Below are 19,018 nucleotides of genomic sequence, written 5' to 3'. Positions count from 1 at the left end.
ACCGAAGTCGTGCAGCCCATGAAATGCCACCTGGAGAAGTGGGGAGCCCCCAAAAATACTTTAAAGAAAGAAGCAGCCCATTTTATTCCTCACTGGTTTAGCCAAGGATGCTCCCTGCTCCATGTAAAGCTGAATGAGAAAACACAAAGTCTCCGCAGCAGCACAAAGGGGTTGCATTGAGCAGCATCTGAGCCACGTGAGCTGGCAGTCCGTTCCAGCAGCTGGCAACGGGTGGCACGAGCAGGACCGAACTCCTGGTAAGGGGAAGTGGAAGGTCATTAATCGTCTACCTGATCTGATGGGAGCCCCTCCCTGTCTGTTCTGGTGGGTCAAAAGAGGTCGCATTTGCGCCACTTGGGACCTCATGAGCCGGTCAGCAGATCAGGGCCTGCAGAGGGAGCAAGGAGGGCATCCTCTTCCAGACCGCCAGATCAGCATCCTGAGCCCTTTCACAAGCCATTCAGGCTGTTGCTAATTGATGACTTTCTTCTCGTCTTGGTAGAGAAACATCTGTGGTGAAGCTGGAATTAACAGGTTTTCTGAGTCAGTCTTTTGACAAAAACAGAAGCAGCCAAGGAAATTCCCCAAGCGTGCTTGTCACTTTCTTCATGGTCAAAACAACCCCTCTTCCTCCCGGCCAGGAGTTTATGCAAGATGATTCACCAAAATGTTTTATGCAAATTCTCTTGGCATATATATGGTCCTATATTAAAATGACTGTTAAAAACACAGCTCCTTGATTCAAGGTATTATGGAGCTATTCTTAACCACAAGAGATGGGATCTTGTCTTCTATGCAAAAGAAAAAGCCTAGCAGGCAAGTCTCTGTGTACTTGAAGGAGCTATTAATTTTTGTAAAATGTCACTGTGCTCTCCCCACTTTTCTGCTTTCCTCTGAAATGCAAAAATCCCCACCTTCGAAATGTGTTTTCCAATCTCATCTACATTAGCCTGACCATATTTCCATAAGCAGAGTAGCCATATGCCCTACTTTATGGAGGACAGTCCTCTTTTGTGAGGGTGCTGTCTTTTGAAGGGCATCTAATCTAAATCCCATTTAAGGGTTTAGAAAAGCCACAAAGAAGGGAGCGATTTGGGGGCCTAAAGCAGACTGAAAAGGCAGACCCTGGGATCGCAGACTGGCCACAAGGACTGAACTCTATTTACATTCTAGTAGCCATTTCTGATTTTATTTGTATGAATTAACATATGCAAGTTATGCAGATCCATAATATCTTAAAAGAACCCTCTTTTTGTGATGCCTGAGTGGGCCTCCCATTCCCAAAGGGTGGGCAGCCTACCTTGTGTTGGGAACCATACTCTCCTGGGAATAGACTATGGGAAGCCAGGAACAGGTGGGGTGGAAGTTGGTGGCAGGCAATGCCACGCCAAGTGGAGCGGGGCAGTCCTTTCTCTCACTCTTTCCGCCACCCCCTTTTTGCTCCCCTTTTCTTTCTGCCCCTCCCACTCCTTCTCCCTGCTTAGCAGGCAGCTGGGAAGGGAAATAAGGCTCTTGCCAGAGTGCTTTTGAAATTAATCTGAGGGCCACCGGAAAGGGAGGGGTGCCTGCAGCCCTCAGGCTACTGGTTGGCCACCTTGCTATAGATGGGGAAAGGGGAGTGGAGCCCTTGGCCACTATTTTATTATTTTTTTCCTGGCAAGGGTGCTGTGTGCCTTTCTCAGCTCTGTGACTGCGTGAAATTCGGCTTGTACATCTCCGTGCCAGGGGTGGTGAGGAACGGACACAGCACCTGTTAGATTTCTGCCTGTTTGATGTCCATCCCAGAACCCAGGCTGTCATCTCAGCAGCCCGAAGACAAAGCAGGTTGTTCCAGCTCTTTTTGCAGCCCAGCTTCTTAAAGCCCCCAGTGCAAGCAATGCATCGAAGTCCCCAACAGTGACAGCTCCCCAGCATGCCACAGTGGTTGCGGCTGATGGGAAATCAGCCTCTGGGAGGCGACTGATTCCTTGCCCCCAGCAGGTGGGCGCTCTCCATCCCAGGTAGTGCCCTGCTGGCAGCCTTCCCTCCTTTGCTGCCTCCCGGGCACCTTCCTCCATCACAAGATCAGAAAGGGACCTAAGCGGAGCCCAGCTGGGCCAGAGCCAGGTTTTTTTACCCCCATTTACCACATGGGCAGCCAGAGGCCCATGGGAAGCCCACAAGCAGGACGTCAATGCAGCATTACTCTCACTCCCATGTTCCCCAGCAACTGGTAACTCAGAGGCCTGATGTCTCTGGATCTGGATGCAGCATGTCAGGACCAGCGGCATGGAGAGCCTGTACTTCCGTGCATTTGTCCAGTCCCCTTAGTCCAGGTAGTGGCCATCGTCACAGTGGCAGAAGCAAATCCCCACCTGCCTTCATGCTCTGCTCCCTTTTGGCCCTTGCTTCAGATCCCCACTCGGCCACGAGGTGCGCCAAGCAAAGCTCTGCCAGTCCTTTTCAGTCTCACCTAACAACAGGATTGTCGTGACAATAAAACAGGCCACAGAGGAAGAAAGATTACGTTGGCTGAAGTGGCAGGTATGAATGCATCAGCAAATGCACTCTATAGCCCATTGGGCTTTCTGGGTAGTTTAGGATTTAAAACATGTAACAACAATAAAATAATCACATGTAAATAAACAAATAATGAAGCCGATATAACAAAAACGTAACAACAAAGACAACCACCTATATCAGTTAAGGTAAAATTAACGCATGTCATAGCAGCAGATATAAAACAGAATTAAAACAGGTTCGATTTATTAAAATACCTGGCAAATAAAAAGGTTTCCACCTGGCATGGAAATTAAAACAAGGATGACATACCTCCTTAGGGAACATGTTCCAAAGATGGGGTGCAACTCTGAGAACCCACTTTTCCTATTTACCACCCCACTTAATTCTTTTGGGGGTGGTTTCCTGAGAAGGACCATCCTCAGACGATCTTAGGGTCTGGGTAGGAACATATGGAGCAAGGCATTCCTTCAGATAAGCTGGCCCCAAACCTTTTAGGGCTTTAAATGTTAACATCGGCACCCTGAATTGGGTCTGGATTTCAACAGGCAGTCAATGCAGCTGAAGGAGGACTGGTGTGATATGGTCTCCTGAAATCCAAAACACCAGCTTGGGGGGGGGGGGGGAATTCATTCATTCAAATTCTATACTGTCCAATAGCTGGAACTCTCTGGGCAGTTTACAACAAGACATAAAGATGCAACATAATGTTGCCACAGGCATTTTGGAGGAGATGGAAAAGGGGCTGCCAGCTGGGACTGACTGAAAGGGCATTCCGACAGCTCTGCTTGGTGGAAAGGTGCAATCATCGCAGGGAAAGCCTGCCGGATGGGAGCCACCAGTGGTCTGGGGAATCTACCAAAGCTGTCCAGATGCAAAGCAGGACGGGGTTCTTGCACCTTTAATAGTGGCGTAGATCAGGGAATTTCAGCAGGTTTTACTTGTGTAAACCACACCTGCTGAAATTCCCCTTTCCACACAATTATTTCACAGTGCAAGAGTTATGTCCACGTCTACACAGTTAAAACTGCAGAAATACTCTCTTCCACACACCCTGACCATCCTAGATCAACCGCTTGGTGCTCATATCCAAAGCCTCTGAAATGGCAGGAGGTTAAGGGTGCATACAAACATCTCTGTCTCTCTCTCTTCACTTGTGAAAAGTTGGGGTATCCTTTTGAGTCGTGTGGATTTCCCTTGCTAAAATCAAGGGAGTTAAGCAGCCACCCGTAAAACGAAACCACGACTGGGAGCTGAAAGAAGCAATAACTTATCACTTCACTTCCCAGCAGAATGTGATAAACAGTCAGTACTTGGAAAGCATGGGGCAGCAGGGAGTGGGGGATTGTCTGAGGCTACGAACTCATCTTACGCGGCTCCTGAAAAAGGCCTCCAAATTTTCGAGGGACTCTCCCGTCTGAGTAAAACGAAACCTCACATCTCTCGGGCCACCTACAACTTCCTTCTTGTTATTGGAGGCGGAGGAGAGAGAAGCGCGCTGGTAGCAGCAACTGTGGTTTAGGGAACAGCCCATGGGTTGGTAATGGTCCCTTGTCCCAAATGAGGGAGAAGCAGCAGCTGCATAAAACATGGCACTTGCCGACAGGAGTATAAAAACTGTTTTCCTATCCAGGCTTTCAGTCTGAGTTTGTTTTTAGATGGACTGAAACTATTTGTAGTGAGATTAGATGGCATGAGATCAAGGGAGAGGAGAGGAGTTAGCAAAATGTAACCTTCTTAAGCCAAAATCAAACTGCAGAAGAGAACTGTAGTACTAAGCAAAGAGCAAGTTTTAATTTCCATGCATATAAATAAGTGTATTGTTCAAAGGGGTGACAACAGGCGTATTTTCTCCTTCCTGGAATGTGGGAACATGGGATACCATGTGCCGTATGGCAAACAGGACATAACACTACTAGCAAGTGTAAAGCAATTTACAGTTTAAAATGGACCAGCAAGAAACATTCTCCCAAAGACTGGATAAAAATAGTTTGAGCAGCAGTCTGAACGTATGTGTATTCTTTCCAGTTACTATACATTGGCAATATACTTGTAAAGGGCATTATTGGAGCATGTGGATTTGGGATATTATTAATGAGCTAGACCATTGGTCTGTCTAGTCCTGTGTTGGCAACAGTGATGGAAAGCAGCTTTCCAGGATTTCTTCCTAGCCATACCTGGGGATGCTGGCAATCAAATCAGGGACCTTTGGCATGAGAAACGGACTCTGCTGCTCAGCTACAGTCCCTCCTTTCAGCACAGTGTGGTGGTTGTGCTACAAGGCTAAACCTGGACTGAAAAACCCAGGCTCATTTTGGGCCAATCACATATTCTCAGCTTAAGCTGGCCTGAAGCATTCTAGGGATGATGTAACTGGGTAACCCCTAGGCCTGGCCTGAGCACCATTAAGGAACTGTGGCGCATAAATGTGGAAAGTAAATGAACGCACAGAATAGAGCAGCACCATTACTCCTCGTGATCTGGACATTGCATCTTTATTTATAATGCCTGGAATTGCATTTGCCTTTTTAGCTGCCACTTTGCATTTCTAATTCATAGTGAAGCTACCTTGTAATGCATCATACTGGGGTGGAATGTGGTGCTGCCAGTCCTGGATCCAAATTGGGTACATTCCTAAAAATAAAATCCAGGTGTTGTTTTTTGGTTCTTGTTGTCTGGAAATGCCCAAAGAGAGGAAGAAAACTCACCCTCTTTGTCAGATGATGGTCAATGGGTTGACACCTGGCAGAAACAGCTGCAAAAACAAGAGCTTCACAGGGATTCTTGCTCAAAGCTAACTCATTTCCCTCACAGTTCAGCCCAGCACTGAGGGAAAGGTAGACAGGGTACTGTCCTGTTCTCTGGATTTGTCATCAAAGCATGAGTCAACAACTGCATTTCTGGGAATATACCAAGCAGCTGCTTCCACAGGAACCGTCCCTTTTCCAAAATGAGGGATATTGTCTGAGAGCTTCTCTGTCTTCCATGAGTGATGATACTGGACACCGATTCCTGGAGTTGGGAAAGAGAAATCTGCCATCTCTTCTCAGGACTCTGAAATGGAAGAGCACAGGGTGTCCAGACACCGTGTATTACATGCTAGGGACTGCACTTTTGCTGAGAGTTTTCAGATAGTAGTGCAAATATTTAGGAAGGCTTTGGTCTTTGGCTCATAGCTGATTAATTCACTTTAAAGAAAGCATACACTAAAAATGGGTGGGTTCAGTTTTGGTTTTTTAGCAACAAGAATTAGCAAAGAAATGATTTTCAATCTATCTTTAATTTTTTAGAAGTATACTTGTGAGATCATATAAAATATAAGATGCATAAAACAGCATAAAGCATTTCTTGTTTTTAGACTTTTTGTTCTAATAAGCATTTCAGCCAACAGGTATTCAGGATGGGAGTTTCTGAAATCAGCACATATTTATACTTTCTTTGTACTGAAATTTTGTCATAGTCAACATTAGCTGCTGCCCCATAACTTTGGGATCACAGTCTAAATTATCTCTTTCTTGTTAGATGTTCCTAAAATCTTAGAACATACAAAAATAATTACATGTACACCTTTTAGATTAGATGCAGTCAGTTCCGAATCATACCTTTGAGAAGGTCACTTCTTCCTTGAAATTTGTTAATTCAATTGCAGTCTTTATTTTTTCCCCTAGATATTTTTATATCTAGCTTTCTGATGTCTATACCTTACATGACATTTGTTGATCATTGATTAATAAGCAACAACTTTAGTACATGCATCCCCACATCTTGCTTCTCTTGTGAACTAACCTTTCTTTCCCACCACCACCAATTCACACTTTATACCTTCTCCAGCTTTCCTGGTGTGTTAAAACAACAGGCTTGCTGGGTGTTCTTCCTCTCATCACCGAGATGGATTTCTAAAATGTCCCTTGATGTGAAATTTCCAGAAATGAACTAACAAAGAAGTCAAATGTCTGAATGCCACTTGAGAATGTTGCCCGCATTTTGAGAACGTGCAAACGTCCCATTTTTGCTGGGATCCCTATCCTGCCCCAAGCCTTTCCTCAGCACTTTACCCACACGCAGCTACCGCCCCTGCCTGTTTGTCCACATGACCGAAGGAACGATAGCAACTGTGGCAGTGCCAATCCATGGTCATGTAGTTCCTCGGCACCTGGAGGTAGCCGATGGTGCTAGTGCAAGCCCCATTGAGTGATATCAGGTTAGATCAAAGTGAGCGCTGCTCTGATACAGGTCATAAAGCTCATTTCTTGGCAGCCTTATCACTGGAATTTCAACAAGGTGGTTTCCAAACAGCTGTATGTATGTATGAATGTACGTATGTATTTATTAAAAGCTTTTGCGTGCCGTCCTATTATACAAGATCTCAGGATGGCTTACAAGATTTAAAACAATTAAAACAACAATTTCAATAAATAATAAAACAGAACAAAACAATAAATTACAAAACAGAGCGACTGAACTTAAAAACTATTAGATTTTAAAATACTGTTTAAATAAAAAGGTTTTTTGCTATCTCTAACAGGCTTCTGACAGTTGTCCAAAAACAGTGGCACCGTATTTGCAAGTGTTAACAGTCCCAAAATATAGAAGGGCCTTTACATGCCTTCAGTGTTACCTGAGTCATTTCAGAGGAGTTTCATGACAAAATCATATATGCCCATACCATGACAGTGTTGAAACCCTTGCCCAGGTATTACTGTTTTGCTCTTTCTATAGAGATGCACGCAAAGAGTTGATTTGCCCCTTGTTACTGAAGAAGTCAGGTCCTTCCTCTGACTTCTATTAATCTTTTCTTCTTGTGGACCTGGATAAACAGGTGATGGCACTGTCAGCTAGATTTTTAGCAGCAGAAACTAAAGTCAGGTCAAATATGATTTTAAGAGTGTTATTTTTATAGACTCACTTTTTTACATTTTGGCATTGGTGTGTGTGTGCATATATATATTTTCTTGATCTTAGTACACAGATTTTATATTTTTGTAATATTTATGTAAGGGCGTATGGCTAATTCACATAAAGAATTGCACATTACATGTCAGATTAGTATTGGCACATGACCCATATTACAGAAGACAGCCCTCTATTTCAAAGGGCCCTCAATTTCAAAGGTTTTCTGATTCAAGTCTACTTTGAAGATAAAGAACCTGAAGAGGGGAAAGCTTTTGGGGCCTTGAAGTTACCCAGGTCACAGCCTTCCCCACCATGAGGAGATTCCCTGTATTTCTGTGTAACAATTGCCACATTTCTCAATCCACATCTAGGCATATAAATTAGCTTATTCTCATGTTATGCAAATTACATGCATCTTCATCTTATGGAGGGTACATGTCCTCCTTTTTGGCAATACTTAACTGGTTATCCTGTATCAGACCTGAAAGTGCCGTCTCCCCATACATACATTTGTGTTTTTCCCCCCATGTGGGCTTCTTTTGGCGCATGAGAAAAACATGCCTGTAAGCAGCATTTATCCACAGGACAGTGAAAGTCCCTGGGAGCATGAGAAAATGATCTAACCAAGCTTTATTTCCAGAAAATGAGGGGAGTAAGGGGTGGGGTGGGGAGAGAGGGCAGGAGAGAAACCCAGACAGTTTCTCTTTCTATGGCAGATCTGCACATTTAATTTTTTCATGCGTTTTAGAAATGCCCTGCTAGCTACAGAATAGGGACTGTCCCCTGTGGGGTGAGTAAGAAGACCAGAATGGCCCAGCCAAGAAAGGGGAATTCACTAGCTGTTAGCAAAGGTACTAATACCCTGAACCTGCAGCAGTATCTTGTTTGCAGATAGCAGACCAGGGTGAAAGTTGCCAAGGAGGGATAGATCAGAGCGAACCCCGAATGAGAGTCGGAGCTGCACCTTCTTCTACCTGCAAAAGCAATGCTCATCTCTTCTCTGAACTGGCAGGAAATGCTGGGCAAGAACCGGACACGGTCCAAGGATGGCTTGACCTTTTTACAAACTCTTTCTTTTATGTCACCTGCCGGAATGGAGGACCTCTATCAGAGGCACAAGGTGAGATTCACCCCTTCCCTCTGGTCCATCTTCTGAAAGTCAGACGAAAGGCGAACTGAGAGGCTTCCCTCCGTTTGCTGCCATGGAGGGATCCAGAGCTCCCTCTGTAAGGGGAAGTGTTAAAAACAGCCACTGACCAGTGGCTGCATGTGTATTTGTAAGAGGCCTCTTTCCTTTCTCTCTGCAGAGGAAATTCCACGCAGGCTTGGCCCGGGTGATCACATGCCATCTCTGTCTTTTGTTTCTTGTTGCAACAGGCAGGAAGACACAAACCTCACCATCGCTTGAGAGGGTCTGCGGCTGCCGGCTCTCGGGCAAACAGGTGCGGTAACACTTCCTCTCCGAACCGTTGTACCTGACAGGGCTCGTGAGAGAGGGATTGCGTACCATCTTCTCTACAGCTGAAGATTTTTTAAACTGAGACTTGCAGCACAAAACAAAATCCCATCCCATTTCCCCCTTGCACCTTCTACAAGGGGTAGACTCAGAGGACGAGATGCTGAAACATGATGGTCCAAATCACAGGGTGGGTAGAATGTAGATCTGTATCTATTGGTAGAACTCTGTATCATTTGATGCAAGGACTTCTGGCTCCCAATTGTTAAATGATAGCAGGCATGAAATTATAACAGGACTGCTCGACAGAAGAAAACTTGGGGTAATCAAGAGCGGTTTTGTGCAGAAGGGCTGGAACTCTATTGTTCTGGTGCTCAAAACCAATTTGGGGGCTCAGAAGTCTTTAATTCTAAGTCTGGGTGTTTTGCACCAGGCTCCAGTAAGTGGATCTCAGGACTCTGATTTCAAAAAAGAGACAACGTGGATCCTGAAAGACTGACAGCTGTTCACCCTCCTGCTCTAGAGAACAGCTAATGGAAATGGGCAGAAGCATATTTTTAAATCGAGGTTTTAATCAAGCCTCTCAGTTCATGACATGTGTATTTATGTTGAAATTGGTCGTGTTTTAGCTAGAACTCAGTACTTGGAAGTGGGCAACTATTTCCAGCTTGTCAGTTTCCCCTTTCCAGGTAGAATTGCCAGAAAGCTACCTGGCATGGAAAGAGTCCTACTTCAGTGATAGAGAAACAGAAATTACCAAGTTTAATCCCAAGTCAAAATTCAGGTAGCAGGTGTGATTTCCTGGGGAGACAGTGTCATTCAGTGGACTGAACCGAGCCAGACTGGCACAGCATTTGTGGGCAGGTTCCTCTCTGCAGCCAGCAACTCCACTCTTTTAGGTGTGGGACCAACTGGAATGTAACATGCAAGCCTTTCCGTTTCCAGAGGGCAACCTGTTCAGTTTGTGCCTGTCGTACAGAGACTGCCTATTTTTTAAAAGCCTGGGAACGAACAAAGATGTTCTTTTACTTGCAAGAGCAACATCTGAGCATTATTGAACATTTATCAATGGCCCGGAGGAGGGGATAACCAGTCTGCTGACTAAATTCGTGGAGGCAGCGACCATAAACTGAGGAGCAGGTGATCCAGATCCAGAGGGAACTGGACAGGCTGTGGAAGTGGGCAGGGGACAACAGGCTGGCGTTCAGTGTGGGGAAGTGCAAGGTCTTGCACTTGAGACACAGGAGTAAGTGGCACAGGTACAGGATGGGGGACAAGTGGATGGAGAGCAGCGCTTGTGAAAGGGACCTCGGGGTGCTTGTCGACAGCAGGCCGAACTTGAGCCAGCAGTGTGGCGCAGAGGTTAAGGCGGCAAACGTCACCCTTTGATGCCTAGTCAGAAGTGTGGCTTCCAGGTCTAGGGAGGTGTTGATACCACTCCACACAACTCTGGTGTGCCCACAGTGGAGTGCTGTGTACAGTTCTGGGCTCCATATTAAAGGAGAGACAGAGCTGGGTTAGAATCGGTTCAGCACAGGGTCACACGAATGGTAGCTGGGGTGGGAGGGATGGCATGTGAGGAGAGATTGGGGGAACTGGGTCTTTTCAACTTGGAGAAAAGGAGACTCCAAGGAGATCTGATAGCGACTTACAGGTACGTGAGGGGATGTCATGTGGAGGAGGGCCGTGAGCAGTGGAGGGCTCACTTGCAGTGGAGGGCAGGACACCTTCCAGTGGGGCAAAGCCCAGGGAAGCAGGCTTCAGGTTGGATGCCAGGAAGAACTTCCTGACGGTTAGAACCCCTAGGATATGGAATGGGCTTCCAAGGGAGGTGGAGGCCCCATCCATGAGAGTGTTCAAGGAAAGATTGGACAACCACATGTTGGGGGTTACATGAGCAGAGCTGGCTGGAGCTGGGGGTCAGACTAGATGGCTCGGGAAGCCCCTTCTGACTCGCTTTGTTTCTGTTTCTAGGAACACACTCAGTTACATTTTGTCACGGAGCTTGATAACTGATATTTCTGGGACATGACCACTTATCCCCACTTCTCCTTAGACTAGAGGTGCTTCCAGATGGAGCATTTAAAGCGTAATCGGATTGTCTGTTTTGCAGAATTTTACATGGGGTTTCAGCATCGATGTTATCCATTCTCAATCCAAGTTTTCCCACCAGTCCTTCTTCTTTTCTAACCACGGACAAGAAAGTATTTGCTCATTGCAGTTTGATCATTAGTTGGAGGGCCCCTCGGTCTCAAAGTACCCACATCATCCCCAAGGAGAGCAAATCCCAATGAGCTTAAAGGGTTTCCTTTGATCCAGATGGGTCCCTTTTTGTCTCCAAGAGGTGAACGTGAAACACTCGAGATCTGATGTGAACGGGCTGCTCAGTAGTTGGTGTAGGATCTGTCTGAACAAACCAACAGCTACATCTGATTACTGGGTCTCCTGCAACATCTTAAGCCTACGACGACTAACGCCTTCCAGTGAAGATGATTGGAACTGCTCTTTTCCTGCCTCCCGTATTCAGCTGTGCCCTGCGACCCTCCCTGGATCCCCCAGAACTTCCAAGAAGTTGTGGGAGAAACTCTTGTGTGCAGCCCAAATCCAGGTTTCCTTGCAGAAGCCCCATCCTGGCTAATCAAGTCTAATTCCCAAGATACCGTGTACAAGAACTGCCCCTTTGCTCTGCAGCTGAACCCATTAATAACAACATATATGAATGCCTAATTATGTCATTAGAGAAGTAAGTCATTGATTGCTTCAGAAGCTATTACAATCTATACAAAATGTGCTAAAGAAAGGGGGGGAAAGAGGGGGAAGTCATCTTTTGTGTGTATTTGTGAATTTCTGCCTCCCTCCCCCACTGCTGTTTGCAGGACAGAAAGTCCAGGTTTGTGAGCCCTAGTCAGAAAAACATATGTTCAGTTGTTTTAAAGTGTAACCTACTTGAATTTTGAGAATAGGATGGGATATACAGTTTTATAGGACAGTTTTCCAAAACATTGAGATATATATACAGAAGATATATTTGCTACTAGCACATTTGAGAATTTTTTTTTCTAGTGTTTTTTTTCCCTGGTGTACAGGTTAGAACACACAAATGCAGTCAGGCTGCAATATATTTTTAAGGATAATGTAGGTCTCTTCATCTTTTTTGGCTTTATGCAGAAATATGATTATATGATTTATTCATTCTTATTATTTGTTGAGAGCCAGTGTGATGGAGTGGTTAAGAGCACAGATTTGGGACTCAGATGGTCCTGGTTCCAGTTGTTCTGCTATGGAGCCAGCAGGATGACTCTGGGCAAGTCACAACTCTCAGCCCAACATACCTCACAGGGTTCTTGTTGTGGGGATAAGATTGAGAGCCCTGAGTTTTTGGGGGGTTTTTTTTAGAAAAAGGTGGGGTATAAATCTAATAAATTTGTACATGAGTAAGGTTCCCCTTCCTAGCAAAATACTGTTTCCCTTAAGAAAGGGGAAGAATTCTGCATGTGTTCAGAGACATGCATGCAGAAGCATCAGGAACTGTATCCCTCTGCACATGCTCCGAGGAACCACCTCTGCAAACAGCTGTGTGAGAAACAGATCAGGTCAGCTTCCGTGATCTTTAAAAACCTCTACCACAATAAAGCAGAATAGGCTTTGTTAGAATGCTGCATATGCTCAGTGGCTCCTGCAGGTTGCACAAAACCTCTGCCTATGATCAGAGGCAGTCTCTGCATGGCTATTGTCCTGGGGAGCACATCAACGCCTTGCCTCATGGGGCTGTCTGTGTGCTGGAGCCACTGTCAAAGAGAAGCTGTGTGACGTAGCAGCTGGAGTGCTGGACGGGGACTTAGGCGGTCGCCTAGCGCTTGGCATTCCTAAGCCCCGGTCGCTCTCGGTTATGAAGCCCGCTCGGTAGCCTTGGGCCAGCCTCTGACCCTCGGCCTAACCTGCGTCACACAGATCACATGCACACGAGCAGCACCTTGCACGCCGCCGGAGGTTCCTTGCGGGACGCCACGCCCGCTCTTCCCCGGGGCGGGGCCCCGATGACGCACCACGGCTCGGGAGGACACAGCTCCCCGGTCATCCCTCCAAACTCCGCCCACGCGGGGAGGGGCGGGGTGGGTTCCTAGGTGACCAGAGCAGGCCAGCGCCCTCCCGTGGGCGCCTGCGCGTCACGTGCCCGGAGGGCGCTCGGGAGCCACGCGCCTCTGTGTGACGCGCGGCGGGGGCGGGGCTTCTCCCGCTCGCGGTTCCCCTCGCCTGGCCTGCGAGTCCGCATGCGCGCGCCGGCCGCTGCGGCGGGCGGCGCCCGCTGACTCCATGGAGGAGCAGGAGGAGGAGCCAGAAAAATCCCCGTCGCGGGCGAGCGGCGCTCACTCGTGCTCCTCCCTCATCCGCCTCGAGCAGGAGGCCAAGCGCAGGAAGCGGGCGCAGCTGCAGCAGCGCAAGGCCGCCGCCGCCGCCACCATCATGCCAGGTGAGGGGCCTCGGACACCCCCCGCCGCGTCTCCGGGGGGGGGCCGCGGGAGTGACGCCTCCCCGGTCGCCGTCGAGGGAGGGGGCATGTCGTCAGCCCCCCCCCGCTGCAGCCTTCCCCAAAGTGGCACCTCTTCGGATGGGGCGGACTACAACTCCCAGCATCCCCATCCCCCCAGGTTTCGGGGCCGTGATTACGGGAATGGTGGGAGTTGTACTCCAACGCACGTGTCGCGGAGGCTGCCCTGCTGATTTATGAATCTGCACGGGTGTATGCTGCTTCATCCCATTTATAACCTGGCTTTCTCCAGGCGTCCCCCATGCTCCTACTCTCCTGTCCAGGGTTTGTCTTCCAACTACCCTTTGAGGTGGATAGGCGAGGTATTGGTAGTGAACGCTGCTGGGTTCGCACAACAGGATAAATCTTAGTGGGTTATAACTAAGCCATGTCAGGTTCAGGTGGATTCTTGTGTTGCCTGAACCCCAGGCGGAGTGGCTTGATTGTGGTTAGTAAAACAACTTCTGGGTTCAGACAGCAGGACAAGCTGCTGTGAAACAAACTTGACTTTCAGCCCACCATCCTGGGTGTGGCTTCTTCCTGAACCATGGATTGTTGTGGAAACGGGTTATTCGAGCATGTTTGAATTTGCCCAAGAGAACAAACCATTATGAACCAACCCACGGTTGACAACCCATCCACAAACTGTGTGTAGTTTGTGTTTCATAAGGCATGGCTTGTTATTGCAGCTGGGTTCAAACAAAACAAGAACCAAAACTTTATCAACAACACATGTTTCAGCATACTCGGCCTTTGAGTGATGTGATGTACTGTGTTGTCTGAATCCATTCCATGTGTGTATGTGAGTGACTGGTTCAAGGTCATGAAGTTAATGTCACATGAGTGGGGTGCATCCTTAGGTTGTACAGCTTCTCCCTCTATACATCTTATAGCCTTTGAAGTAGGTAAACTGTTGAGCAAATGTATGCATGGATAGTTGGTCCAAGGTCACAAAGTTAGCATCAAAGCTCTGTGAGGGCTCCGTGTATCGTGAGATGCACAGCTTCTCCCTGCATGTTCTTTCTGTAGTCATTTATTTCTTACAACAACCCTATGAAGTAAGTTAGTCCAAGAAATATCCCAATCATCCCAAGATCCTCCAGTGAGCTTCATGGCTGATGGGAATTGGAACCTTAGTCTCCCCATCCTGGTCTCACTTTTAACTACTAGCACACACTATTTATACAGAAGTAAGGCTCACTGATTTCCATCTTATTCTTCTGTAGATTTTATATAAGATTACAGATTTTGTAAACTGATCCTAAGTGTGGCTGCTTGGAAGTAGCTATCTCTGGTTAGTGGGACTTCACTTCTGGATATCTGTGTAGTGGATTGCAACCTTACATGTCTAATGTCCTGACCTGAGAGCACTGGGTGCATGGTAACACTGAAAAAATTAAAAACAAGTGTAAAAGGTGCATTTTCTAAAACAGAGATAAGCAATTGACATGCCAACTCCACAACAAGGTACCTTCACCCCTTCTTGTGATGGCAGTGGTGCTTTGCTCCCAGTATTCAAGGTGGGCAACCATCAGCCACTGGCCCTTGTGCTCTGTCAAATGGGTTTTCTTGGAAGTACAGGTAAAAGGTATGAAATGCAATGAGTTGCCTTTCCACCTTCTGGAATAAGGTGAGTTGCATGTGGAAAGAGGGTCCCTTCCATGCAGTTGGATTCCTCACTTTAAAAAGTTGCCCCTCGTCTGGATTCATGGTTACATTTTGTTTTCAAAGTGTCTGAAGACGTGAACTTCTGTAGAATAATAATTAAAAACCCCAGCTACATTGAAAGACGTGGTGTTGGAAGGGCTTATTCTGTCATAACTCTTGTTCAGTCACCCCATTCTTTGGAAGCAGTGGTAGGTAGCTTGGATTACAGTTGGCAGCTTGGCCTCCAACCCCAGTCAGCACGGCCGTGAGAGTTACAGGGGTTGTCCAAAATGTCTCCTGGGCTGCTTTAGAAATTTAATTTGCATCTTCTGCTGTCAAGTGCTGAAATTCTAGATCTGTGCTTGGAAATAACTTCGCTTGTGTGTGGTGCCATGTGCTTCCATGGAGTGTGTAAAGTAAACGATAAAGGTACATACATTTCTCTGAACCATGAGGGTATAGCCTGACATCTGCAATTAGGGGCTAGGGCTTTGAATCAGGTGATATAGCCCTTTTTGCCATTCTTTTATGACTCAAGCATTTCTTGTTGTTTTCCTTTATTTTTATTCAAAGTGGGCGGCTGAGTATACATTATCCTTCTAATGTTACAAGGGCGTGCCTTGGAAAAATGGTGTAAAAGAAAGCAGTCTTCATATGGGACTGTGGAGAGAAAATACGGTTTTGTTGGGAATGGGAACTTTGATTTTCTTCTTGGCAAAAAGGTGTACATTGCCCTGTTACATGCTTAAAGGCTATGGAAGGTAGAATTTCTTAGAAAGCAAAGTGACCCATCTGTTTCCAATTTCTCCTGGTTCTGCAGACATGAACATTGTCCATACCATCCTTCCCCAGCCTAGTGCTCCCTGGCTGTACTGAAATAAAACCTGCATTATTCCAGGCTCCAAAACCAGAAGAGAATTCTCAAAAGTGTCAGTGAAAGTGTATTGCAGTCCATTGTGTTTCAGAACAGTAGGCTTTATCCAGCAGAAATTTTATTCCTGCATATTTTGAAGAAAGATGTGTTTCTCTCATAGTGGACAAAAGATAATGATTTATGTATGCTGTTTGAAGCAATTTTCAATTTTTGCATCTATAAGATTGACTCTGGAGATGGACCTACTGTTTCAACACATAGAGCTTGCAATATATTGCTGTTCTGGGCACTTTTGAGAGCCACTTTCTCTTATTGCACTTTTTGGTACAGGTGAAGGCCAGGTATATTTATTTATTAAGATGTCGTGTGTCCTGCTTTTCTGCTAAAAATGCAGCACGTGAGAAGCTAACAATACATTAATAGGCAAAAAAGATGCAATATACATCCGACAGAATCAATGGTGAAGACTTTTGCTGGACTGCATCCACTTAGGTTTCAGGTGAGGAGGTTGCCTAGTGGAATACTGTTTATGCATTGCACTTCCCTGCATGTGGGAAAAGTAGCGTGTCTAGGAAGAGCCTTTAGATGAGCCTTTTCTCCAGTCTGATGTTTTCCTGTATTCTGTTTGTGCACAGCATTCAGACAGGTACCAGCCCACCTGTGGTCGGAAGGGGTTCAGTTGCATGTATAAATTGGGCTTCTGACATAGGTGGCTCCTGGGTATCAGTTGCACAGCCTTGGCATCTTTGAAAAGATGTCAGTCTTTAGTTATGTAGTCTGTGCTGTTAAGGATCAACTGTGGCTTCTGCAGCTTGCCAAGTGAATATGTAGGTTGTCTCCTCTGTCTCCTTTTTTTCCCAGGGTTGAAGACAGGCTGAGCTAAAGCATTTTCTGGGAAAAGAAAGCAGGATCAGAGGAAACTAGGTGGCCAGTTAGATGTTAGCTTCTATTTCACCTTATCATAATTCAGACCCATGCATTTTTAAGTAGCTTAAATAAGCCACCAGTTATCAGCCATTACTGGGACGTGAGGTTTTAAAAAAAATATTTCTTAAACATTTTAAAAACATTGGACCAAGTACTTTAGCATTCTGGTCAAGGCGACAGACCATTGATCAGGTGGTTAACACACATAATTCACTTGCAGAAGCTCCACGTTTGGTGCTTTATTTTATTTATTAGATTCATATCCCACCGGTGTCACACACAGAGATTTCATATGTTCTCATTATTTCAACTGCAGACTCATAGAGCACAAGTGTAAGATTTTCCTAGGTAGTGTGGTGTCGTGTTCCCCACTTCTCCTTGGGGTTGCTGCATTACGGCTGTTCCAATTACAGATGCAGGCTTTCATTTCCTCTCTCACAGCTGTGGGCAAAAGTGGGTGAGCAGATAGGCCATCAGTAGCAGAGGCATGCAGTTGCGGGCTTCCCTGTCTTCCTTGCTCATGTTTTTGTATCGATTTACAGTACGGGAAAGCAGTGATGATGTGCTGGACTTGGCTGAATACGCAAAGAATCGGTCGTGGTGGCGCAAGCTGTTTGGACCCAAATCAGGATCCAGCGCGGAGAAGTACAGCGTGGCGACCCAGATTGCAATTGGAGGTGCTACCGGATGGTGAGGCAGTGCTCTGTGTTGGCTGTGCTTGCACTGGGGGCAGGTGAATGGTCTGTCCAGTGCCAGGGTGCTGCAGCCCATGGACTTCAAACTCGCATTTTCCTCGCTTCCGGCGGGGCTGCCTGTTCAGTGCTTCTGTGGGGTTTGCAGCCCTTTTCCTTCATCCTCCCTCTTTTGATTTGCAGGTGCACTGGCTTCATCTTCCAGAAGGTAGGGAAGCTAGCAGCGACTGCAGTGGGCGGTGGCTTCTTTCTGCTCCAGGTTGGTTATTTTCCTACCCCGGTCTTGGGAGGGTTGGCCACAGAGTGGGGCATCTTGGCTCTACCTTAGCAAGGTGCCTGCAGTCGTGGTGTACGTCCTTTGCATGAATGGCTGCTGAACTGGCCATTTGGGCAGCATCTAACCCAGCCTCGGTATATCACTCGCTGCAGCACATAACTCATGCAGCAGACTCAGTCTGGAACTCTGTTGCTTCTTCACGATTCCGTTGGAATGTTAATATATTCCTGGCAGTGTTCGCGGTATTCCGGCAGGTTAGCAGTTGTTGCAACTCCAGCTTTCTGGATTGCATGCTGTGGTATGCCATTAGCCCTGGAGGGGCTCTTGTCCTTACAGGCCTGGTGAGGAATGTCTTGGCTTCTGATGCCTATCAGTCTCAGCTAGCACATCCAGTCATCAGAGATGATGGAAACTGTAGTCCAGCAACACCAGGCAGGCTACAGCTTCTTTACCCCCGTTGCAGATCGAGGCTCTGGACCGTTTAACAGTCCTAGCCGAGGATATTGCATGCATGGAGCACGTTGGACGAGGACCAGGGTGGCTGACCGTGGGTCTGTTACATCTCTCAGCTGAACCGACCTCAGAAGGTTCTTGTAAGGACAAAATGGGGGCCGTGGGGAACTACGCTGCTACCCTAAATCGTTGGAAAGAAGGACTGAATGAAAATGTAACAAATCAAAGCGTTATATGACAGGCTAAAATGCTGTACGGAGATGCTGTTTTTTCCGGCACAGAGCTGGTGTGTGTGTGTTTATAAGATACAGCATCTGTTGATATCTGCCTGCCATTAATTTATTAAAGGATCAGGGCCTGCACAGAAAAAAGCTGCTTTGCTTATCATCTGACTTGTCAAAAAAAGAACCAATCTTTTCCTTTCCATTGCTGAATATGATATCATCTCTGTGGTTCCCTTTGTAGAAGATGTGAAGCAGCAGCAGCCACACACCATCATCAGTCAGTAGCAAAAACAGGCCCTAGATAATCTTATACCAACATCATCGGTGCAGCTCCTGTATTCTAAGCTTTGCATGCGTGGACGATGCATGTGCTGGTTGTACTTATTTGGTTCAGCTTGAGATGCATCCGAGGGCTTGGCGAGTAGCACACCCCTTCACTTCCTGGTTCTCTGCATGAGATTACAAATCTTCCTGCCAAGGAGTAGAACAGTTCTGCATCCATTGAGGCAAACCATTGAGGCCTACACCCAGGTTACAACTTCTTCCAC

At 46.6% G+C, this 19,018-nt stretch overlaps 1 protein-coding gene across 1 annotated transcript in view; it reads left to right on the top strand.

The window, feature by feature from the left end:
* The first annotated feature begins 13,162 nt into the window (after positions 1-13,162).
* The window catches only part of FUNDC2 (FUN14 domain containing 2), a 10,111-nt gene continuing 4,255 nt past the window's right edge, over positions 13,163-19,018 (top strand). The window contains exons 1-3 of the mRNA XM_044427171.1: positions 13,163-13,319; positions 17,367-17,514; positions 17,700-17,724. Coding sequence (XP_044283106.1) covers positions 13,163-13,319; positions 17,367-17,514; positions 17,700-17,724 — 330 coding nt within the window. The remainder of the gene's footprint in view (positions 13,320-17,366; positions 17,515-17,699; positions 17,725-19,018) is intronic.

The sequence above is a fragment of the Varanus komodoensis genome, unplaced genomic scaffold, assembly GCF_004798865.1.
Source record: "Varanus komodoensis strain SLA01 unplaced genomic scaffold, ASM479886v1 scaffold18_3, whole genome shotgun sequence".
Classification (NCBI taxonomy): Eukaryota; Metazoa; Chordata; class Lepidosauria; order Squamata; family Varanidae; genus Varanus; species Varanus komodoensis.
This window is presented reverse-complemented; position numbering and strand designations above follow the sequence as displayed.